Source organism: Symphodus melops (genome assembly GCF_947650265.1).
Source record: "Symphodus melops genome assembly, chromosome: 1".
Taxonomy (NCBI): Eukaryota; Metazoa; Chordata; class Actinopteri; order Labriformes; family Labridae; genus Symphodus; species Symphodus melops.
In genome coordinates, this window is record NC_136691.1 from 55,357,114 (window position 1) to 55,374,777 (window position 17,664).

The 17,664-nt window shown below is 42.0% G+C and overlaps 3 protein-coding genes across 4 annotated transcripts in view; 1 reads left to right on the forward strand and 2 right to left on the reverse strand.

Annotated features, from left to right (window-relative positions):
- The window catches only part of LOC306841509 (protein mono-ADP-ribosyltransferase PARP14-like), a gene marked incomplete at its 5' end in the record, with an annotated part of 17,174 nt that extends 13,251 nt beyond the window's left edge, over positions 1-3,923 (reverse strand). The window contains 4 exons of the mRNA XM_079371445.1: positions 371-445; positions 866-893; positions 2,787-2,869; positions 3,737-3,923. Of these exons, the coding sequence (XP_079227571.1) occupies positions 371-445; positions 866-893; positions 2,787-2,869; positions 3,737-3,923 (373 nt within the window). The remainder of the gene's footprint in view (positions 1-370; positions 446-865; positions 894-2,786; positions 2,870-3,736) is intronic.
- Positions 3,895-17,057, forward strand: LOC306842299 (GTPase IMAP family member 8-like). 2 transcript variants are annotated; one of them, XM_079372462.1, is made up of 5 exons: positions 3,895-3,934; positions 11,682-11,783; positions 12,232-12,291; positions 12,544-13,740; positions 14,810-17,057. In XM_079372462.1, exons 1-5 carry the CDS (start codon positions 3,922-3,924, stop codon positions 16,342-16,344), a joined length of 2,907 nt encoding a protein of 968 aa, XP_079228588.1. In that variant the 5' UTR covers positions 3,895-3,921; the 3' UTR covers positions 16,345-17,057. The 2 variants fall into 2 exon arrangements, with proteins under 2 accessions (XP_079228588.1, XP_079228589.1); XM_079372463.1 differs by lacking the exons at positions 3,895-3,934; positions 11,682-11,783 and adding an exon at positions 12,106-12,142.
- Positions 4,683-8,845, reverse strand: LOC306818297 (protein eva-1 homolog C-like). The gene is made up of 6 exons (XM_079335807.1): positions 8,663-8,845; positions 7,747-7,782; positions 6,467-6,517; positions 5,588-5,723; positions 5,285-5,439; positions 4,683-4,954 (listed from the first exon to the last, which is right to left on the reverse strand). Exons 1-6 carry the CDS (start codon positions 8,691-8,693, stop codon positions 4,926-4,928), a joined length of 438 nt encoding a protein of 145 aa, XP_079191933.1. The 5' UTR covers positions 8,694-8,845; the 3' UTR covers positions 4,683-4,925.
- Positions 17,058-17,664: the final 607 nt, after the last annotated feature.

The window sequence follows — 17,664 nt, forward strand, 5'->3', positions numbered from 1 at the left end:
ATGTTTCTAATAAGCTCCAGCAGTAGAAAGCTGCTCAAACTAGGATCAATGTTGGAGATGAAACATGGAGAGAGGTTAGAACGCAGAAAGCTTTACAGACCCATGCAGAGCTGGCTAAACACTGAAGCTACAGTGTCCACCACATGCAGAGCTGGCTAAACACTGAAGCTACAGTGTCCACCACATGTAGAGCTGGCTAAACACTGAAGCTACAGTGTCCACCACATGGTGACCTGCATGAGCATCCACTCTAGACAGGAGGGGCGGGGAGAGACAGCTCTCACTAATGTTTAGAATTTAGACTGCAGTACCCATTTTAAACACTAGAGGTCAGAGTTACATATTGCTCCTTGTTGCATGTTGTTTTTACCGTCTTGTTTCTCTGCAGAAGCTCCATCTCCAGACTCAACTTCTGCTTCTGCCGTCTTTGAATCTGTTGCTGAATCTAACAATGAAAACACATACATTAAAATCAAGAAAGCAAAGTTAAATTTGAGATACTAATGAAAAGTCTGAATTTGTTCAGAATCAATCCAGCAGTGACGTTACCTACAAACACGTATTTCTTATGACTCTTTTAAATGGGTCATATTTTTTATTTCTTGTATATTTTTCATTAAATTATTTTTGGACTTGTCAGTGAAATAAAAACTAAAGGAAGCAGTTTAGCGTTTTCTGACATAAATGGGCCTTTCCAACAAATAAGATGAACCTTTTTGAGTCAGAAAGTACAAAGAGAAAGATTATTGAACTTTTGTTTTTAGTGTTAAAAACAAGAACTAAACCCCAGAACATCCGACTGATCGTTTAAAGCAGGATGACCAGAAAAAAAACCCACAAAATAAATCCAATAAAAGGGATTCACCTGAGACATCTGCTTCATTTGTTGGATTCTGAAAAGAGAAAGAAAAACATTTACAAAGAATCACTGATGAGAGGAAAACCAAACATCAGAAAATAAATCTGTTTTATGACATTTATTCACTGGTTAAACATCATTTACCACTTCGACTGACTACTTTCCATGTGAAGGGGTAGCGGCTGTACTCCAAGCTCCCTCTGAATGCCTGAGTTCCTCACCCATCTCTAAGGATGAGCCAAAACATCCTCTGGAGGAAACCCATTACAGCCGCTTGTATCTGTGATCTTACGCAGGATATATGGAGGCTCAGCTCTCTGACCACAACGATCCAGCACAGCGCCCGCATTACTGCCGACACTGAGCCAATCCGTCTGTCAATCACCTGGCTCATCCTACCCTCGATCGAGATGCTGAAACTCCTTTAATAGTTTAAACACTACATGTATTTATCTATCAAGTTCTTCAGATCAAAAGTAGATCTGAGAATCAGCCAATAGATCGCTTTCCTTTTCTTTTTTCTCTTCCTTATATTGATATCGGCATCTGCCCATAAAATCCCAGATCGACTTCACCCGGATGTAGAGAAGTTTCACCTGAATGAAAACTACGACCAAAAAATATGTGGGGTCACTACTTTCAGTTTTTCTCTTGGTGAGAACATTTTTAACATTTCAATTTATTGTTGAAATAAGATGATACATCTGTCCCATTTTCAAGCCCTGCGCAGCTTCATCAGACGGCGGTTCCATCATGAGCCCGGGTCTGCTGAAGATTTCTAACCGTTAAAAGGATGTTTTTTCTTCTACGACAGATTCAGCTGGGTCCTTGTAATATAGCAATAAGTAAGATCTTCTACCTGCTTTTTGTAAACATAACGAGGAACATGGTCTTTTTACCTGCTCTTATGTAAAGTCTCTGGAGATAACACTTGTTATGAATTCATGCTATACAAATAAAGATTGATGAAAGCACAAGAGGGTGTCAGCGCTCGTCTTCGTCGAGTACTGATTTGTTTGCTGCCTCTGATAAACGCTGTCTGCTGTTTGTATGTAAATGCATGCTCGGTCTGGATGGACTGGAACTGAATGGGATAAATAAAGTTGTCTAAGTCCAAGTCTGATTGGCCCACGTCGTCTAACAACCGTCCTCCTTCTTTTTAAATAGGTTACTGTCATTATGAACAATACACCATCACTATCACTATAAAGGAAGAGCGAGAGCCGCTCCCTCTACAAGATCTCTTACTGAATGTGTCAGGATTGTTTGTTATGTTAGCACTGAAACACACCCTGACAGAGAGTTAAAGTCCAACTTCCTGCTGCGTCACTCATCAAGGAATTTAAACCACAGAGGAAGAAGAAACGCCTCATGTTATAAAAGAAGCAGCAGGTGACTGAATAAACATTTTAGGATGTGGAGAGATGAGTTTAATATTGTTTAGGCAGTATTTTATATATTTTGGATGTTGGAGCAAAAATTGCGACGACCCCTGACAGTGTCAGAGTTCCTCCTATTACCATCTCTCTCCATTTAGGTTGCATTCAGGTAGAGAGGGGCGGAGCCAGAATGTTTGATTTCATGCAGGCTGGGCCAGGTTGTTAAAGATGGCTTCTCTCTCTCTCGCCACTATCGCTATTTTTGTGACATGGAGAGAAGTTAACAAACATCAGGGACTGTACAGTACAGTTGCTGAGGCGTGCAGATGTTCATGACCCAAAGGAAACGAGATGCACTCTCACCGCCTGTAAAAGCACGTAGCTCGCTGCACGGTGTGACAGATGTGCCTCAGGAGCTACAAGTGGACAAACTTGACACTGGCCTCAGATCTGGCGTCTCAGCGTAACACACGACCCCTCCCTCTCAATGACTGTCACGCAGCAGTACGATCTCACTTTTCTTTATTTTGACCTTCAGTTTTACTCACCGGTGCAGAGCTCAGACGTAACTGCACAGCTTGATTGTCCACAGTGATTTCATGGTTTTTACGGGCGAGGACTCTCTCTCTCACTGGAATCACACAAAACACATTAAGTCATTAACAACTCTGCAAAGTTCTGTCAAACCAGAAGGCTTAGAAAAGTTTGATGTGTCCTCCACCTTCCTCTATCTCGAAAAATAGAAACAAAAGAAATATCAGCAGGAAACAGCTGCTGAGCTTCAGCCGACGGGGAATATTTGTTTTAATTTAGCTGCTAGTTAGCTTGAGTGTGTGAGAGAGAGAACGAGCCAACTGGACTCAGTGTGACCGCTCTGTATCGTGCTCAGGCCCTTCCTTGGTCCTGGCACGCTTTGAAGAGGTGTGATTCTGCACGGTATGAAGACAGGACATAAAGTCAGTCAAGTATCTGTGGTGTTGTTTTCCCACCTGCAGAGGCAGACTCGACTTTCTAGATTAAAGACATTGAAACTAGAGGCTGTACGTCCACTTCTTATATACTCAGTCTATTACTGGTTATCAATATCTACAGTCTATGGTTCTGGCTTATCTGAGGAAAAGGACTGTAAGAGGGGAAATGCATGCTGGGAAGTCTGCTTATTAACCAACTTTTACAGCCAATCCAGGAGTGAAGTTTGATGAGTTTCTCTAGAGAGTTTCAATCAGTTAACATTCAAAGGGCTGCAGTATGAAAAAGTAAATAACATTTAAAAGTTGATTTATTAATTCATTTTTTATACTTTCACTTTCTAGAAGGTTTAGTGTCGCAGTTGAACTCGGGGCCTATTTACTATTTCTGTTACGTCACATTCAACGTGTGTTTGAACTCGGTGTCACTTTGTTGAAGTCTTTCAAACTCAAATAAAATTAGATTTACACACAGATATGAGAGCATGAACTTTGTGTTTAACGGTTTTCAGCGTCATGCGGAGACTCACCCTCCTCTAATCTGAAGTACACAGCCGCTCGCGGGGCTCCGTCCTCCGCCTCCACCCGACACTCTCCTCCGCCGGACTTCTTCTTACTCTGGAAGTAAAGCTGCAGTTTGTTCTTCACGGTTTTAGTCTGAGCCGGATTCCAGACCCCCTCCACGGTCACCGGTGCGCACTCCTCGGCCTCCTCCATGATGTTGTCCGGTAAGAGCTCACCGACAGACTGACGCCAAACAGGCAGCGAGGCGTCAAGTTTCAAACTAGTTTCACTTTCGTTTCTTGACTAAATGACGGAAAAATAAAACTTAGATCATATCTGAGTCACTCTAACAACACAACACGTTGGAGCCTCTAAAGAGTGGATATTTATTCTGATAAAATCGTTATTGTTATAAATAGTAAATCATGATTCTAAAATATGAAAATTAAAATGTTATAAACATGTAATGAAGGTTTTATGATCCTGGAGCTGCTTTGTCCAGTCCAATACTTAATTAAATATTCTTTGAATTTGTTGATTCTGTTTCTATTTAAGGGATTTTTTTGTACATTTTGGTACTTCCGGTGATCCGTACTTACTGAAGGTTAATTTGAAAAAAAAAAAAATCTTTTTCACAGCAAACAAATGAGAACAATTTTATTGAACCGTGTTTAAGGTACCAACAGCGCCATCCAGTGGAGAAAATGTTGAATGTGTAACACTTAAAAAGATAATAATTCTCTCTGTCACTGTATGTCAGCTCTGTGATTGGCTGCCTCTCACCCAATGACAGCAGGCAGGCAAACCTCGTTATCTGTATTTTATGATCTGTGTCACCAAGCTCCATTTACTCTTTGATGTTTTATTAGTTTCTTCCTGTTCGTCGTGCACGTCACAAGTCTGACTTGCTGAGGCACAAAATAAAAGAGCGACACAAAGAAATCAAACAAAGAGAAATCTCCTGAATTCACATCAAGTTTGAAGAAAACTTTTATTGAACTAACTTCAAATCCTTCTTTGAGTAAATAAGCTCAGATATATTTTACACATTCAGAAACATGAATTCAACACGTCTGCCTCCTCACTGAAACTCAAACGTTAAGATCTAAAGAACAACTTTATTTATGGTTGTTAGACAGTAAAGAGTAAAGTGATGATAACGAAGCTTTTACTGAGAGTTAAACTTTGAGTCTTCTTGATGTTCATCTGAGATCATCAGGCGTCAGCGGCTGGTTTTTCTTCACCTGCAGAGAGACAACAACATAAACATGCTGTGTTGAAGTGCTGTCTTCTCTGACAACAATGCAGCAGCCAGTATATCTGCAGTGCCCATTTTAAACACTAGGGGGCATAGTTACATTGTGCTCCTTTAATATAGTAGCACGGTGTCTAATATGAGGAAAAACGACATAAATAAGATCAAACAGATGAAATCGGTTCAAGACAGCTTTACGTCTTCTTCAGCTGTTTGACGGCAGGTCCCGATCCCGTCATTGTTCAGCTGCACTGCCAACATTTCACGTCTCTCTACGGCTATCACATGGAAAAAAAGGCAAAAGCATGTGTGTACGTACAGTCAGGTTTGGTGGGAGGAGGTGGAGGTGGTGGAGGAGGAGGTGGTGTTGCGCAGGTGTAGGACACCTCCAGGTACCTGGTCTCCTCTTTGCAGGGATATTCACCAAACACCCACTCAGTGACGGGGACCTTACAGGACCTTCTGTTCCCACAGCTGAGACAGAAACACAGAGAAACAACCAGGTGTGAACAAAGACTGCAAACAAGAAGTGACACTCTCTCTGTCGCCCCCCGGTGGTGGAACAAACTACCGAAACATATTAATGTCCTAAAACGAAGAAGACAAGATGGTGTTTTCTTACAGGTCCTCCACCACCATCTCCGCCCAGGGGAAGGAGCAGAAGAGGCCATCGTCTGGAAGGGCTTTTCCCTCCCCGCACCTCGTCCCGACCCCGACCTTGTACAGGATGTGTTCCAGCTTTATCTTACTGCCGACATCTGGAGGAGAGGACGAAGTAAAGGTTGAATAAGGCAGTGACAGGATTGCTTGTCCAACAAGGCTTCTTGAGCAGCAAAGAAAATGTTCTCTCGTGAATTTCCCTCGGGATCAATAAAGTATCTCTCTATCTATCTATAAAATACAGAGAAGCTGTGATAGTGGAGATCATTATTCAAAGATCGATGATAAACAGAGGAGATGTACATAAAACTTTGTGGACCTGAGCTTGTCTATCCTCTGCAGCATCACCATTAGTTTTAGATGGAAAGTTTTCATGCAGGAAGGGGGCGGAGCCGGCATCGTTTGGGCAAAGTACCCGGATGTGTTGCTGTCATCCAGAGACGGAAGCATGAAGGAAGTAAACAAATACCACACGAGACTCCGCCTACTTCCTGCTTTCAACCTATCAGGCCTGAGTAAGGCGCTCTCTCCCTTTGTTTCCTGCAGCATGCTGAGCTGCCTGACAGGCTGCAGACTGTGAAGAGTGTCGACTATTTAATGACTTAAATGTTTTTCATCACTGCGCAAATTTCTAAAATAAATACACTTCACAGACTCCCTGCACTTTGATACGCTGCAGAAACTTGAATTTTGAACTGGCTAACTTGCACAAACACTCGTCTACAATGAAGGACTTTTGCTTGTTAGCGACGCCTCTGAAAACGCCTTTAAAATAAAGTTTCATCAGAAACAAAGAAGGATTAAAACTATCAAACAACAAATCAATAAAACAGGTTCTTACCACATGACATCTCAGCGGTTTCATTAAGACACGCATAGATGACCTCTCCCTCTGAAAACACACAGACGCACACACAGAGACACACACACAGAGACACACACACACAGACGCACACACAGAGACACACACACAGACACACACACAGACACACACACAGAGACACACACAGACACACACACACAGACACACACACACAGAGACACACAGACACACACACACACACACACACACAGACACACACACACACACACACACACAGACACACACACACAGACACACACACAGAGACACACACACAGACGCACACACAGAGACACACACACAGACACACACACAGAGACACACACAGACACACACACACACAGACACACACACAGACACACACACAGAGACACACACACAGACACACACACACAGAGACACACAGACACACACACAGACACACACACACACAGACACACACACACACACACAGACACACACACACACACAGACACACACACACACACACACAGACACACACACACACACACACAGACACACACACACACACAGACGCACACACACAGAGACACACACACACACACACACACAGAGACAGACACACACACACACACACACACACACACACAGACACACACACACAGTCACACACACACACAGACGCACACACACAGAGACACACACACAGACACACACACAGACACACACACATTATTTTTAAACATTCAGAATGATAAAGACGTCACTGAACAAACACCATGACGTTGTGTTTTAAGTCTCTCGTCCATATTTGGTTCTGGACGAACAACATTCAGTCATTTATTCTGGCATTGAGAGCTCTCAGTCGGGGCCCCTTTAGGGGGGCTTCTGACTGTCGTTGAGCCACTGCTGTGGATTGAGTTCTGTCTGGACGATCGGGGCCCCAAACATCATCACGAAAGTTTGAGTTGTTTTGTGTCATTATTTTAACGCTCACATGGTTCATACTGTGTTTTAGTATTTATTGAGAATAAATGTCTTGATGGTCGAGAAGCTAACCACCACGTAGCTACGGTTTATTATTCAAACATTTTATTGTTTTTTTTCTCTTAAATTATATTTAAAGTCAAATCTCACAAGTTTGTGATAAACTGGACATAAACACTGCTGAGTTCAATCTTTAAAGGAGGGATCACTGATCTATGTTAATAAACTATGATTTAAAAAAACAAACATATAAAGGTTATAAACTGTTATGTTCAGTTCTTGCTAACAGTCGTGATTGGTCTGAAACTTACCAGCAGCTCGGGTGAAGTACCAGGATGCAGCGAGCACTGAAAACACAAAGTTAAACACCAGCAGCTGTAAAAAACAACCTTTTCTGACTTCATCCAGAATAAAACAAAAAATCTATTCTCAACATTTTCAACGAATTAAAACCAAAATAAAAATCGGTTCTGGATAAATTCGGAAATATTATAATTTGGAGCAACAACAACTAAACAATAGAAAGTATTTTAAAATGTTTACACACTTAATGAAAACTTCAATCGAGGAGAAAATTATCTCCAATAAATGAACTTTAACATCACGTATGAATCCCAGAGTTCAGTCTGAAGAGAGACACAATACGATACGGCATTATTGTCCTCACAGTTCAAATGAGACAATAAGAGCTCCCACTTAACGTGACAAATACGATTCAATACCATATCATGCATTTTATACTGTCCCTGAACCATCAGGCTGCGTTAACACTTATTGACATGTATTAATCACATTCAACACACAAGCATAAATATCACAGTTAGTTAGTGATGAAGCCATCACACAACCCAAAGTGCTTAAAGAAGCTTTTCAAAATATAGAATAATAAAAGAGTTTCTCTGAATCATCTGCACGCTCACCTCGAAAAAACACGAGGCGGTGTAACTATTCTTTGTCAACCTGACAAAACTGAAAGTAAAAACATCGATTTGATTCGTGTGAGACGGGAATGAGCACGCTGCGTCTTCATGCTCGAGGCCAAGCTTGAAATCTTTTCTTTCCATTTGTTTGGTCACTTGAACTTTACCTGTTTATCTCAGCTGTCTAAACTCAACATATTCAACAACAAAGTGAGAAACTCTTCCATCCGAGTGAAATGTTTCCTCCACAGATATTTACTCCAACATATAACAGGAACAAACAAACGGCGTAAAGCGTTGCACTCACATCCGAAGGCGACCAGCCTCAGTGGAACCATGTTGGCGTCTCTCAGCTTCACCTGCAGACACTCTGACAGTGAACGCAGCCTCTGGACACGCAGGTATTTATGCGTCCGTGTCTGACAGCAGACATGCAGACGCCTGTCCCGCCGCTGCAGGCATGCAGGGCCTCCTGACACAGATGTGATGGACGTGTAAAACCCTGCAGGTTGCAGGAGGGAGATCTATAAATCCACAGGTTTCAGGACCTTTAACACTTGAAATCCCAGCTGCTCCTCGTTCTCCTTCAATATTCCTCATTAAGAAGCTCAAAGCCTGAAGGAAAAACATCTGGATCTGTTTTTGTAGGGGTGAAAATGTTTGCCAACAGGCACATATTTACAAAATGAGCTTGTTTTGAAGAACCTATAGGTTTAAACTGGGAGCTTTAATCTTTGGACCGCTGAACATCAGAGTGAAAAAAAAACCTGCTCAGACGCTCTCACGTTCATCTGCATCCTGATTTATTTAAAGAAATAAAACATCTTCTTCATGTGCGAGCCAATCACAGCTTTGCAAATAATCCGTTTTTACTTGGTGGTAAAACACTGACAGATGATGAGATATTTTAAAGCTGTGCAGGATGTTGAAGGACAACAAACATCATTATAGGAAGAGGAGGTTCACAACGTGAGACAGGCTACATCTAAAGGAAGCAGCACAAGATACAAATGTGTGTTTTTGTTGCTTTAAGAGGTCATGATGAGAGACTCAGCTGTTTCATAAACTGTGGTCCTTGCTGCTTTAAATCAGGCTGGACCAGTCGCTCACCTCCGTCGACCCTCCCGATGTGACTGGGACTCAGAAAGCTTTTCCCTTCATCCCTCCGGATGTGCAGCTTCGCACAAGTGGTGATGAGATTTTGTAGTTTTTCAGGCTTCATGAATGACAAACAATTTGATGAACAGTTCTTCACTTTCATGATCTGCTTTTCAGGTCAGCGTTCGATATGACTCAACATTAACATCATTAATATCTGAGCTTGTCTTTCTAAACTTCTATATCTGCTCACAGCTTCTGCACTTTGTTTTTGAACCAACTCACAACCTTCTTTCTCAATTTTCTGCATTTTCTCAGCCTTTTTCCAGCTCTGAAACGTCGCCCGTCTCTCTCACTCACACATTCATCACCTCCAGACTAGATTACTGCATCAGTGTCCTCTACGATTAATGATCAGATACACTTAGGAAACTTCCAGAACCCTGCAGCTTGTCTCCTCACACCAGAGACCACATCACACCCGTCTCCCAGAGCATCAACTTCAAACTCCTCATCCTCACCTTCAAAGCCCCCCCCCCCCCCTCCACCCACTCTCTCAGGTCTGCTGACACAAACATCTTTTCCCCTTCTCCACTGCTGCTCCCACCTTCTGGAACTCTCTACAAAAAACCAGATCAGAGACCAGCCCCCCTCCTCATTCACTTCCTTCAACTAATCCCTAAAATCTCACCTCTTCAGCGTCGCCTACAAACACTAACTCCCCCCCCCCCCCCCCCCCCTCCCCCCTCACTGCTTCTTCATCCTACCGTCCTCCTTGTTTTTGTTTTGTTTTTGTAGTTTTTCCTTATTAAAGCGTCTTTGAGTGTCTATAAAAACCCGACATAAGACCAAATAATAATTATTATTATTCATGTGATGTGTTTTTGACGGTCGGCTCGTCCTCCTTGAAAGAGATTGGATCTCAAAGTTTCGTTACCTGGTTTAATAAAATAAATATAAAAGACACTTATTGTTTTGAAGAAACCAAACAGAAATGTTTACAGATAATTACCGGCCAGAAAGTCCAAAAAATGTCCCAGCATGCATCAGCAGCTTAATGAAGAAGTCCAGGTGGCCCCCCGAGGCTCATAAATACCAGAGTGCACTGCAACAGGAAGCAGCAACATCATGACTTTAATGACGTGTGTCGAGCCACGACTTGAGACTTCATTCTTGGGACTTGAACTTGATCCGCTCTGAGTCGAGCCGCGAAGAAACAAAAGTAAAAAAAAATACTTTGTTTTGTCACATTTTTACTTTGTAATTGTAGCACAGACACCTTTGATAAGCCTGGGTGTAATTCTCTGAGTTATTTAGACTTTAAAGGAGCATTATGTAACTCTGACACCTAGTGTTTAAAACGGGTACTGCAGTCCAAATTCAAAACATTGGAGATATTTTGAATTTGGGGTTAGCAGATATCAAGACGTAGTAAAGGAGGCGTGTCCCAGCTGTTTGGGATCAAAGTTTGCACATGAAGTCACAGTTTTCCTCTCGCTCAGATTTCTTGTTTATAGCCGGACACACCGTCACCGTCAGCTGACCCTGAACTTTGAACGTCTTTTATCGGAGGTAAAATGGCGCAGCACTTTTACCCGGTGAGTAGTGTCACGAGAAATTCAAATAAATAGAAATAAATAAATCAGAAATACTTTATTAATCTCCAGGGAGAAATGTGGCTGTCAGAGTGTAGAACAGATAAACAGAAATAACTGTGTCCCTCATGTTGCAGCTTCTATACTGTACAGTGTGTAATAAAGGTTTTTAATGAGTAAGAAACCTGCATTAGTATCTCCATAGTGTAAATATTATATGATCCATGATATCATACAGTGTGTATTATTGTCCTCCTGTTTTTATTCTGCCAGGACTCGATGATTTAAAAACAGATTTAGATGATTTTGTTTGAACACTTTGTACTGAGTTTGAAAGCACTCTCAACTGAATGGATGCAACAACAACAACAGTTTTAGTAAATAAGACAGCAGTGATTATCACATCCATGATCTGACGGTCATGACAGGTGCAGGTGACCACATGCAGGTCCATAACGTCAACGCTCTTAGCTCATTGTTGTTAGCGGTCACTGTAGCCTTTAGCCTCAGAAGTCCTTTTGTTCTCGTTTGTTGATTCTTGCGTCACTTTTACGTGGTGCTACAGAATCGCTAAATCTGGTGCAACCACTTCTTTAAATCTCTTTGTTTAAACGCTCACATTATTCTCCATAGAAGGACTCGTCGTGTTCTGTTGTATAAACAGGCAGCAGCTCCTCCTGTTCATTCACTCTGTTGTTGCTTCTCAGCAGAGTGACACTATGGCGGAAATATCCGGTGAGTTAAAATCTAATTACTTACATAAAGTACATGAGCTGCATTTCTTTGTATTTAGACTTTGTCTTAATAATGAATCAACCTGGACACGCTTTTTAACGCCCTCTAGGTGGCGCTATCTCGCCCCTCCATTGTATGTATTTATTGGACATGTTTATAGATTTGCTCGCTCTGGCTTCTCATTGGGCGACCTGAGTGTTTGTTGAGTTGTTGTTGCTACCATGTGACATTTGTAATGATTCTAAGGGGACAAACCGTGACGACCCTGAAGACTGATTCAGGGTTTTATTCTGGTTTTGACGATGGTTTTATTTTAGACATTCTCAGTTTCCTGTTTGTTTATATTATCTGAGTCTACGGTATCCTTCTGTGTTTCTGTATATTTTGTATTTTCCTTCATATGCAAGTGAGACATTCATATTGAATCTTTTACATTTACGGTCTCTAGTGTCAGATGATTTTCAACCAATGAGGCGGCGCAACAGCAATCAGATCATCCGACCTGACAGTAAGTAACCATCTCGTTTCCTTCTTATTTCTCCGTTATTACGTCTATTGGCTGATAAAATGTCGGCACATTTATTTACCCTTTATCCTTTTGTAATTCTGGTGACACAGAGAAACCTTGACTTGGAATATTTAGGTGAAAACAACCTTGTGTTGTGAATAAACGTAGAGATGAGTGCAGATTGGAACCGGTTCTGGTTCTGTTCATGACTGATGATTTTTGATCGTTTCCTTCCCTCTTGTTTGTGTCCAGTGTCTGAAATCAGGATCGTTCTGTTGGGGAAACAAAAACACATAAAGACAAAGCTCGGGGACTTCATCACCAGTAACCAAGGGGGTCATTTCCAGAAGCATTCTCCAGTCAGCCAATCGGACGTCATCTACGGAGACTGGAAAGGACAATCAGTGGCCGTAGTTAAGACCCCAAACATGTTTGGTTTATCCCTGGAAGCGCTGACGGGTGACATGAAGGAATGTGTGGCTCTGTGTGATCCTGGACCCAACGTCCTGCTCCTGATTGTGAGAGCGCCGACATTCACGGAGAAAAAGCTGCAAGCATTCCTGAGAATACTGGATCTGTTTGGTGAGGAAGCCTTTGAGCATTCAGTGGTGATCACAACCGACGAAGGGATCAAAACCTCGGCTTTCAATAGACTGCTTGTGAAATGTGGAGGAAGACAATACGGCGTGATGGAAGAGAACCAACGACGGTTGATGAAGATGGTCACAAATGTTGCCCGCCGCAGCAAAGGAGCCTTCCTGACACTGACAGCTGAGTCCATAAGAGTCAAGTCTGAACACAAGATACCAGCTTTGAACCTGGTTCTGTGTGGAAGGAGAGAAGAAGAAAAGATATCAACAGCTGAGGCCATTTTAGGTCAGAGAGGTTTCTATTCAACCTCCAGCTCATCAGAGTGTGTTAAACATCAGGGAGAGGTGTGTGGACGTTGGGTTTCCCTGGTGGAGCTTCCTGCTTTGGATGGAAAACCTCAGGAGGAGGTGATGAAGGAATCATTCAGGTGTATCTCTCTCTGTGATCCTGAGGGTGTCCATGCCTTCATCCTGGTTCTACCTGTGGGTCCACTCACTGATGAAGACAAGGGAGAGTTCAAAACCCTCCAGGCCGCATTTGGCTCGAAAGGCAATGACTTCACTTTGGTGGTGTTCACGACAGAGTCCGATCCTTCAGCTCCAGCTGTTGTTAACTTCCTAAAAGACAACAAGTCCATCCAGGAGCTTCTTCAGAGCTGTGATGGGAGCTCTTTTGTTCTCAACATCAAGGACAAGCAGCAGATCCCAGAGCTGCTGGACGCTGTGGACAGGTTGAGGCTATCGCACTGCTATACCCGGGAAACATTCACCAAAAGGGAGGAAATCCCGCACGCAGATAAAAGCATCGCACAACTAATCGATGAACCTGAAGACCTGGAAACAAAGACCACGATCAGCTGTAAGTAGGATTCTCACAACACCAAGAATACCAAACACTGATCTGTGTGGAGCTTCATCCAGGTCATAAATTCAAAGCTTGATTTTTATTCAAAGAAATTAGACAAAGAAAACGTACCAAACCAAGGGTAACACCCGGACGTGTTGAAGAGACGCACACACAGGACAGTTTAAAGTTAGAAGCAGACCAACAGGTTAGTCACTGAGACTAAAAAGAAAGCTAAACCACGAAATGAACTATTCAAAGTAGATCGTCTACGACACAAACCAAAGAGGCAGCAAGTCAAGTTTCCTCTCATTCCTCCCAACTTAAAAAGAAATGAAAAGGACTGGACTCAGACGTTTCCTTTTAGTTCCTTCATTTTCAAGTTTTAGTTCAGTCTTTAGTTTAAGTGGTTTACTTTTTATTTAGGTTCAGTTTGAGTTTGGTTTAGTGGAAAACCAAACTCAAGTTTAACTTACTAGTAGTTGATTTGATTGGTCAGTGAGGAAGAAGTAGAAGGCAGATATTTTCAAATATAAATAAATACAAACAAAAGACTTTTGAAAAGTATAGAGGAGAAGAAACGCGGTGCCACTAGGGGGAGCAGTTGAATCAATTTGCATTGATGTAAAGTTAAATCTCACTTACATACATATGTTGTGTGTAAGTGTGCATGCTGCTCTATTTTTTTCGTCCCCACTCTGTGTTCCTGTGTGTCGCACTTTGTAACATGTTCTTTTGTACCGTTTTGATGTAAATTCTTTTTGTAATGATTTCGGGGATGGGCGTTTATAAGTTTCTGCTTCAGCCCACTCCTTTTGAGCAGAATTACAACTGCTCAAATAAACAAATAAAATAAAAAATAAAATAGTGATGCTGTCAGTGCATTTACAAAAAGCAGCTGATGCAGAGATTTTGTGTTCAGGAAGCTCAGAAGTGAAAACAATGACATGTTTGGTTTTGTACAGATAATCCAGTGTGTAGACGCAGGCTCTTACTTTATTATATTTCTTTATTGATTTAAGTCATGTTGAATACCATATAGTCGTAATTACTCACTGTGACCTCGTGTCTTCTTATTTCACAGTTGACGATGAAAGTCTGAGCCCAGAGTGTTTCAGGATCGTGCTGATTGGGAAGACAGGAAGCGGTAAGAGCTTTTCAGGAAACACCATTCTGGGACGAAAGGAGTTCAAGGCTGAAGCCAGCCAAATCTCCGTCACGACTGAATGTCAGAAAGCACGCGGCGAAGTGGACGGTCGTCCGGTGGTTGTGGTCGACACGCCGGGTCTGTTTGACACGTCCATGTCCTACGACGAGGTTCACGACGAGATCATGAAATGCTTCACGCTCCTCGCTCCAGGACCGCACGTCTTCCTGTTGGTGTTGCAAATCAGCAGACTCACAGACGAGGAGAGGGAAGCATTAAAAATCATCAAGGAAGGATTCGGGGTGAATGCTGAGAAGTTCACAATCATTCTTTTCACGAGAGGCGACACGCTTGAGCACGAGGAGAAGTCCATCGAAGACTACATCGAGAAATGCGACGATTCCTTTAAAGACCTCATCGCCGAATGCGGCGGACGATATCACGTGTTTAACAACTACGACAAACACAACCGCAAACAAGTCAGTGAACTGATGGCAAAGATTGAGAGCATGGTGCGAGAAAATGGAGGCGGTTGCTACACCAACAACATCCTGCAAGAGGCCGAGAAAGCGATAAGAAAAGAGGTGCGGAAGATCCTGAAAGAAAAAGAGCAAGAGATGCAGAAAAAGTGCGCAGAACTTCAAAAACATTACAAAGAAGAAATGAGAGCGATGGACGAGAGAATTCAACAACAGAGAGCTGAAATGGAAAACAAGAGGAAACTAAAAGCAACAAAACTTGAAAAGATGGAGGAGATAGTGAGCATCGAGCTGCAGGTCAGGACGAGAGAAAAGGAAAAGATGGAAGAAGAAAACGAAAGTAAAAAAAGACAAGAAGAAGATGAACGACAGGAGTGGCAAAAGAGGTTGAAAGTTTTGCAGGAAAAAATACAACATGATCCAGCGTCAGACGAAGTAAAAGGAGAAGAGCTAAAGGTCACCAGAGAGAAGATGAGAAAGGAAGAAGAAGCGTGGAACAACAAACGGAAAGAATACTGGGAAGGACGCCGACGAGAGGAGGAACATCGAGAAAAGCAGCACGAGGCGACGCTCCAAAATCTCCAATCTCAACACGAGCAGGAGAGGGAAAAATTCGAAACTGAGACGAAAGACGAAGAAGAAAACCTGAGAGAACAGGAGAGAAAGGGAAGAAAAGAGTTAGAGGAAAAACACAAGAAAATGATGGACGACGTGAGGAAGAAGTACGAAGAGGAGGCCAGAAAGAAAGCCGAAGAATTCAATGAATTTGGTCAGAAATACATCAAGAGCTTCGCAGGTCTGATAGAGGAGCAAAAGGAGGCGCTGCAGCAAGAACACAGCAAAGAGTACAGACGGCTGGACGAGCTGCTGAGGCACAAAGACAAAGAGCACAGAGAGAAAGTCAAAGAAATGGAAAAACAGCTGAAAGAAAAGGAGGGCTCGACGGCAGCTCGTGGAAAAGAAACTGTTAAAAGACAGTGTGCCATTCTTTGATCTGCTCCTTGGGTCCTGATTTAACATAACAGACGTTCTTATTGTGTACATCACGTCCTCAGCACGCTTTGAAGAGGCGCGCGTTGGCACGGTGGCGTTCATGCACGAGCTCAAACACGGGCACGTTACGTCATCATGGATAAATCCTGGAGTGTTCGGTCTGTATCTGACTGAATGACCCGTGTTGTTCTCCTCGACCGTGCTGTGATCCAGTGATGCTGTATGACTCTTTATGTCAGTACATTGAATGTAGCCCTCTGCTGCCTCCTTGTGGATGGTGGTGTGTAATGTGTTCATCAGTGCTTTATTTACAAACAGAACATTTGAAATCAATCTATTGCAAATTATACAATTTATATAACACACATTTTTTATATATTTTTACAACTCTACATGTGTTTAGGCTTCTTTGAAAACTACTCAAAAAAATCAGATTCAGTGAAGTCTGTCATTCTCCTTGTGATGGATAAATACTATTTATTTGTGTCTGTATCCTGTCAAGACCTCTAATCAGTGGGAATTAAATCCACTAAAGTTTTAATCCCTCTGCAGTTAATTAACACTTATATTTAATCTACAATTCAAACTCCAGACGTTAGTAAAGATGTTTAATCCTCAGAGGTTATGTTGGGAACTGTGTCATAAAATTCTTGTAAATATTATAAATAATATATAAATACATGTTTCAAATCATTGTTCTTGTAAAATATGATGGGAGTGTTAAAGAATATGTTCTATAAAAGGACAGAAACTTAAAAGAGATCAAATTAAACTATTTCACAACGGTCACAGAGTAAAGTCTCAAAGTCGTCCCCTGTACTCGAGTACCTTTAAAATTGAGTTTATTTATTTGTGAGAGATGTATTTTGTTGTGAATGGACGGTCACACCTTGAATGTGCATTTCTGAGATGACTAATTTAATCTTGTCCAGTGATAAACCTTTATAAATGTCAAAGTTGAAATAGCAGTATGTTTTACTGTTTGTTGCCGTCACCTTGTTTGTCTTTTTTTCTCTTCGTTTCTTGACTTCACTGAAACTCCAGTTAGACAGATATATTTCCTGAAGCAGCCTGCACAAAACCACACGTTTCCGTATTGCTGCGTTGTATAGGCTACATAGTTCACGTGACATCAGTTCATAGCGTCGGCAAGTTGTCTGAACGGCAACAAAAAAAACGTGATGTGCAATACGTGAATTAATAAACAGCTGCCTATGTTTACATTAACAAAGCCTCTCATATGATGGTGATTCTTACGTCGGGAAGTTGGGCCAGTCATTTGTTTCAGAGTTTTACGTTGTTGTTCAGACTTCAGAAGTT

What these genes read in the sequence shown, in the direction of transcription:
- LOC306842299 (XM_079372462.1), top strand. An exon ending in TCAGATCATCCGACCTGACA is followed by an intron (nt 12,292 to 12,543) that starts GTAAGTAACCAT and finishes GTTTGTGTCCAG; the next exon opens with TGTCTGAAATCAGGATCGTT. An exon ending in AACAAAGACCACGATCAGCT is followed by an intron (nt 13,741 to 14,809) that starts GTAAGTAGGATT and finishes CTTATTTCACAG; the next exon opens with TTGACGATGAAAGTCTGAGC.
- LOC306818297 (XM_079335807.1), bottom strand. Translation starts at nt 8,693, where the DNA reads ATGGTTCCACTGAGGCTGGTCGCCTTCGGAT. An exon ending in GAGATGGTGGTGGAGGACCT is followed by an intron (nt 5,440 to 5,587) that starts GTAAGAAAACAC and finishes TTTCTGTCTCAG; the next exon opens with CTGTGGGAACAGAAGGTCCT. An exon ending in TCCTCCCACCAAACCTGACT is followed by an intron (nt 4,955 to 5,284) that starts GTACGTACACAC and finishes GTCTCTCTGCAG; the next exon opens with GTGAAGAAAAACCAGCCGCT.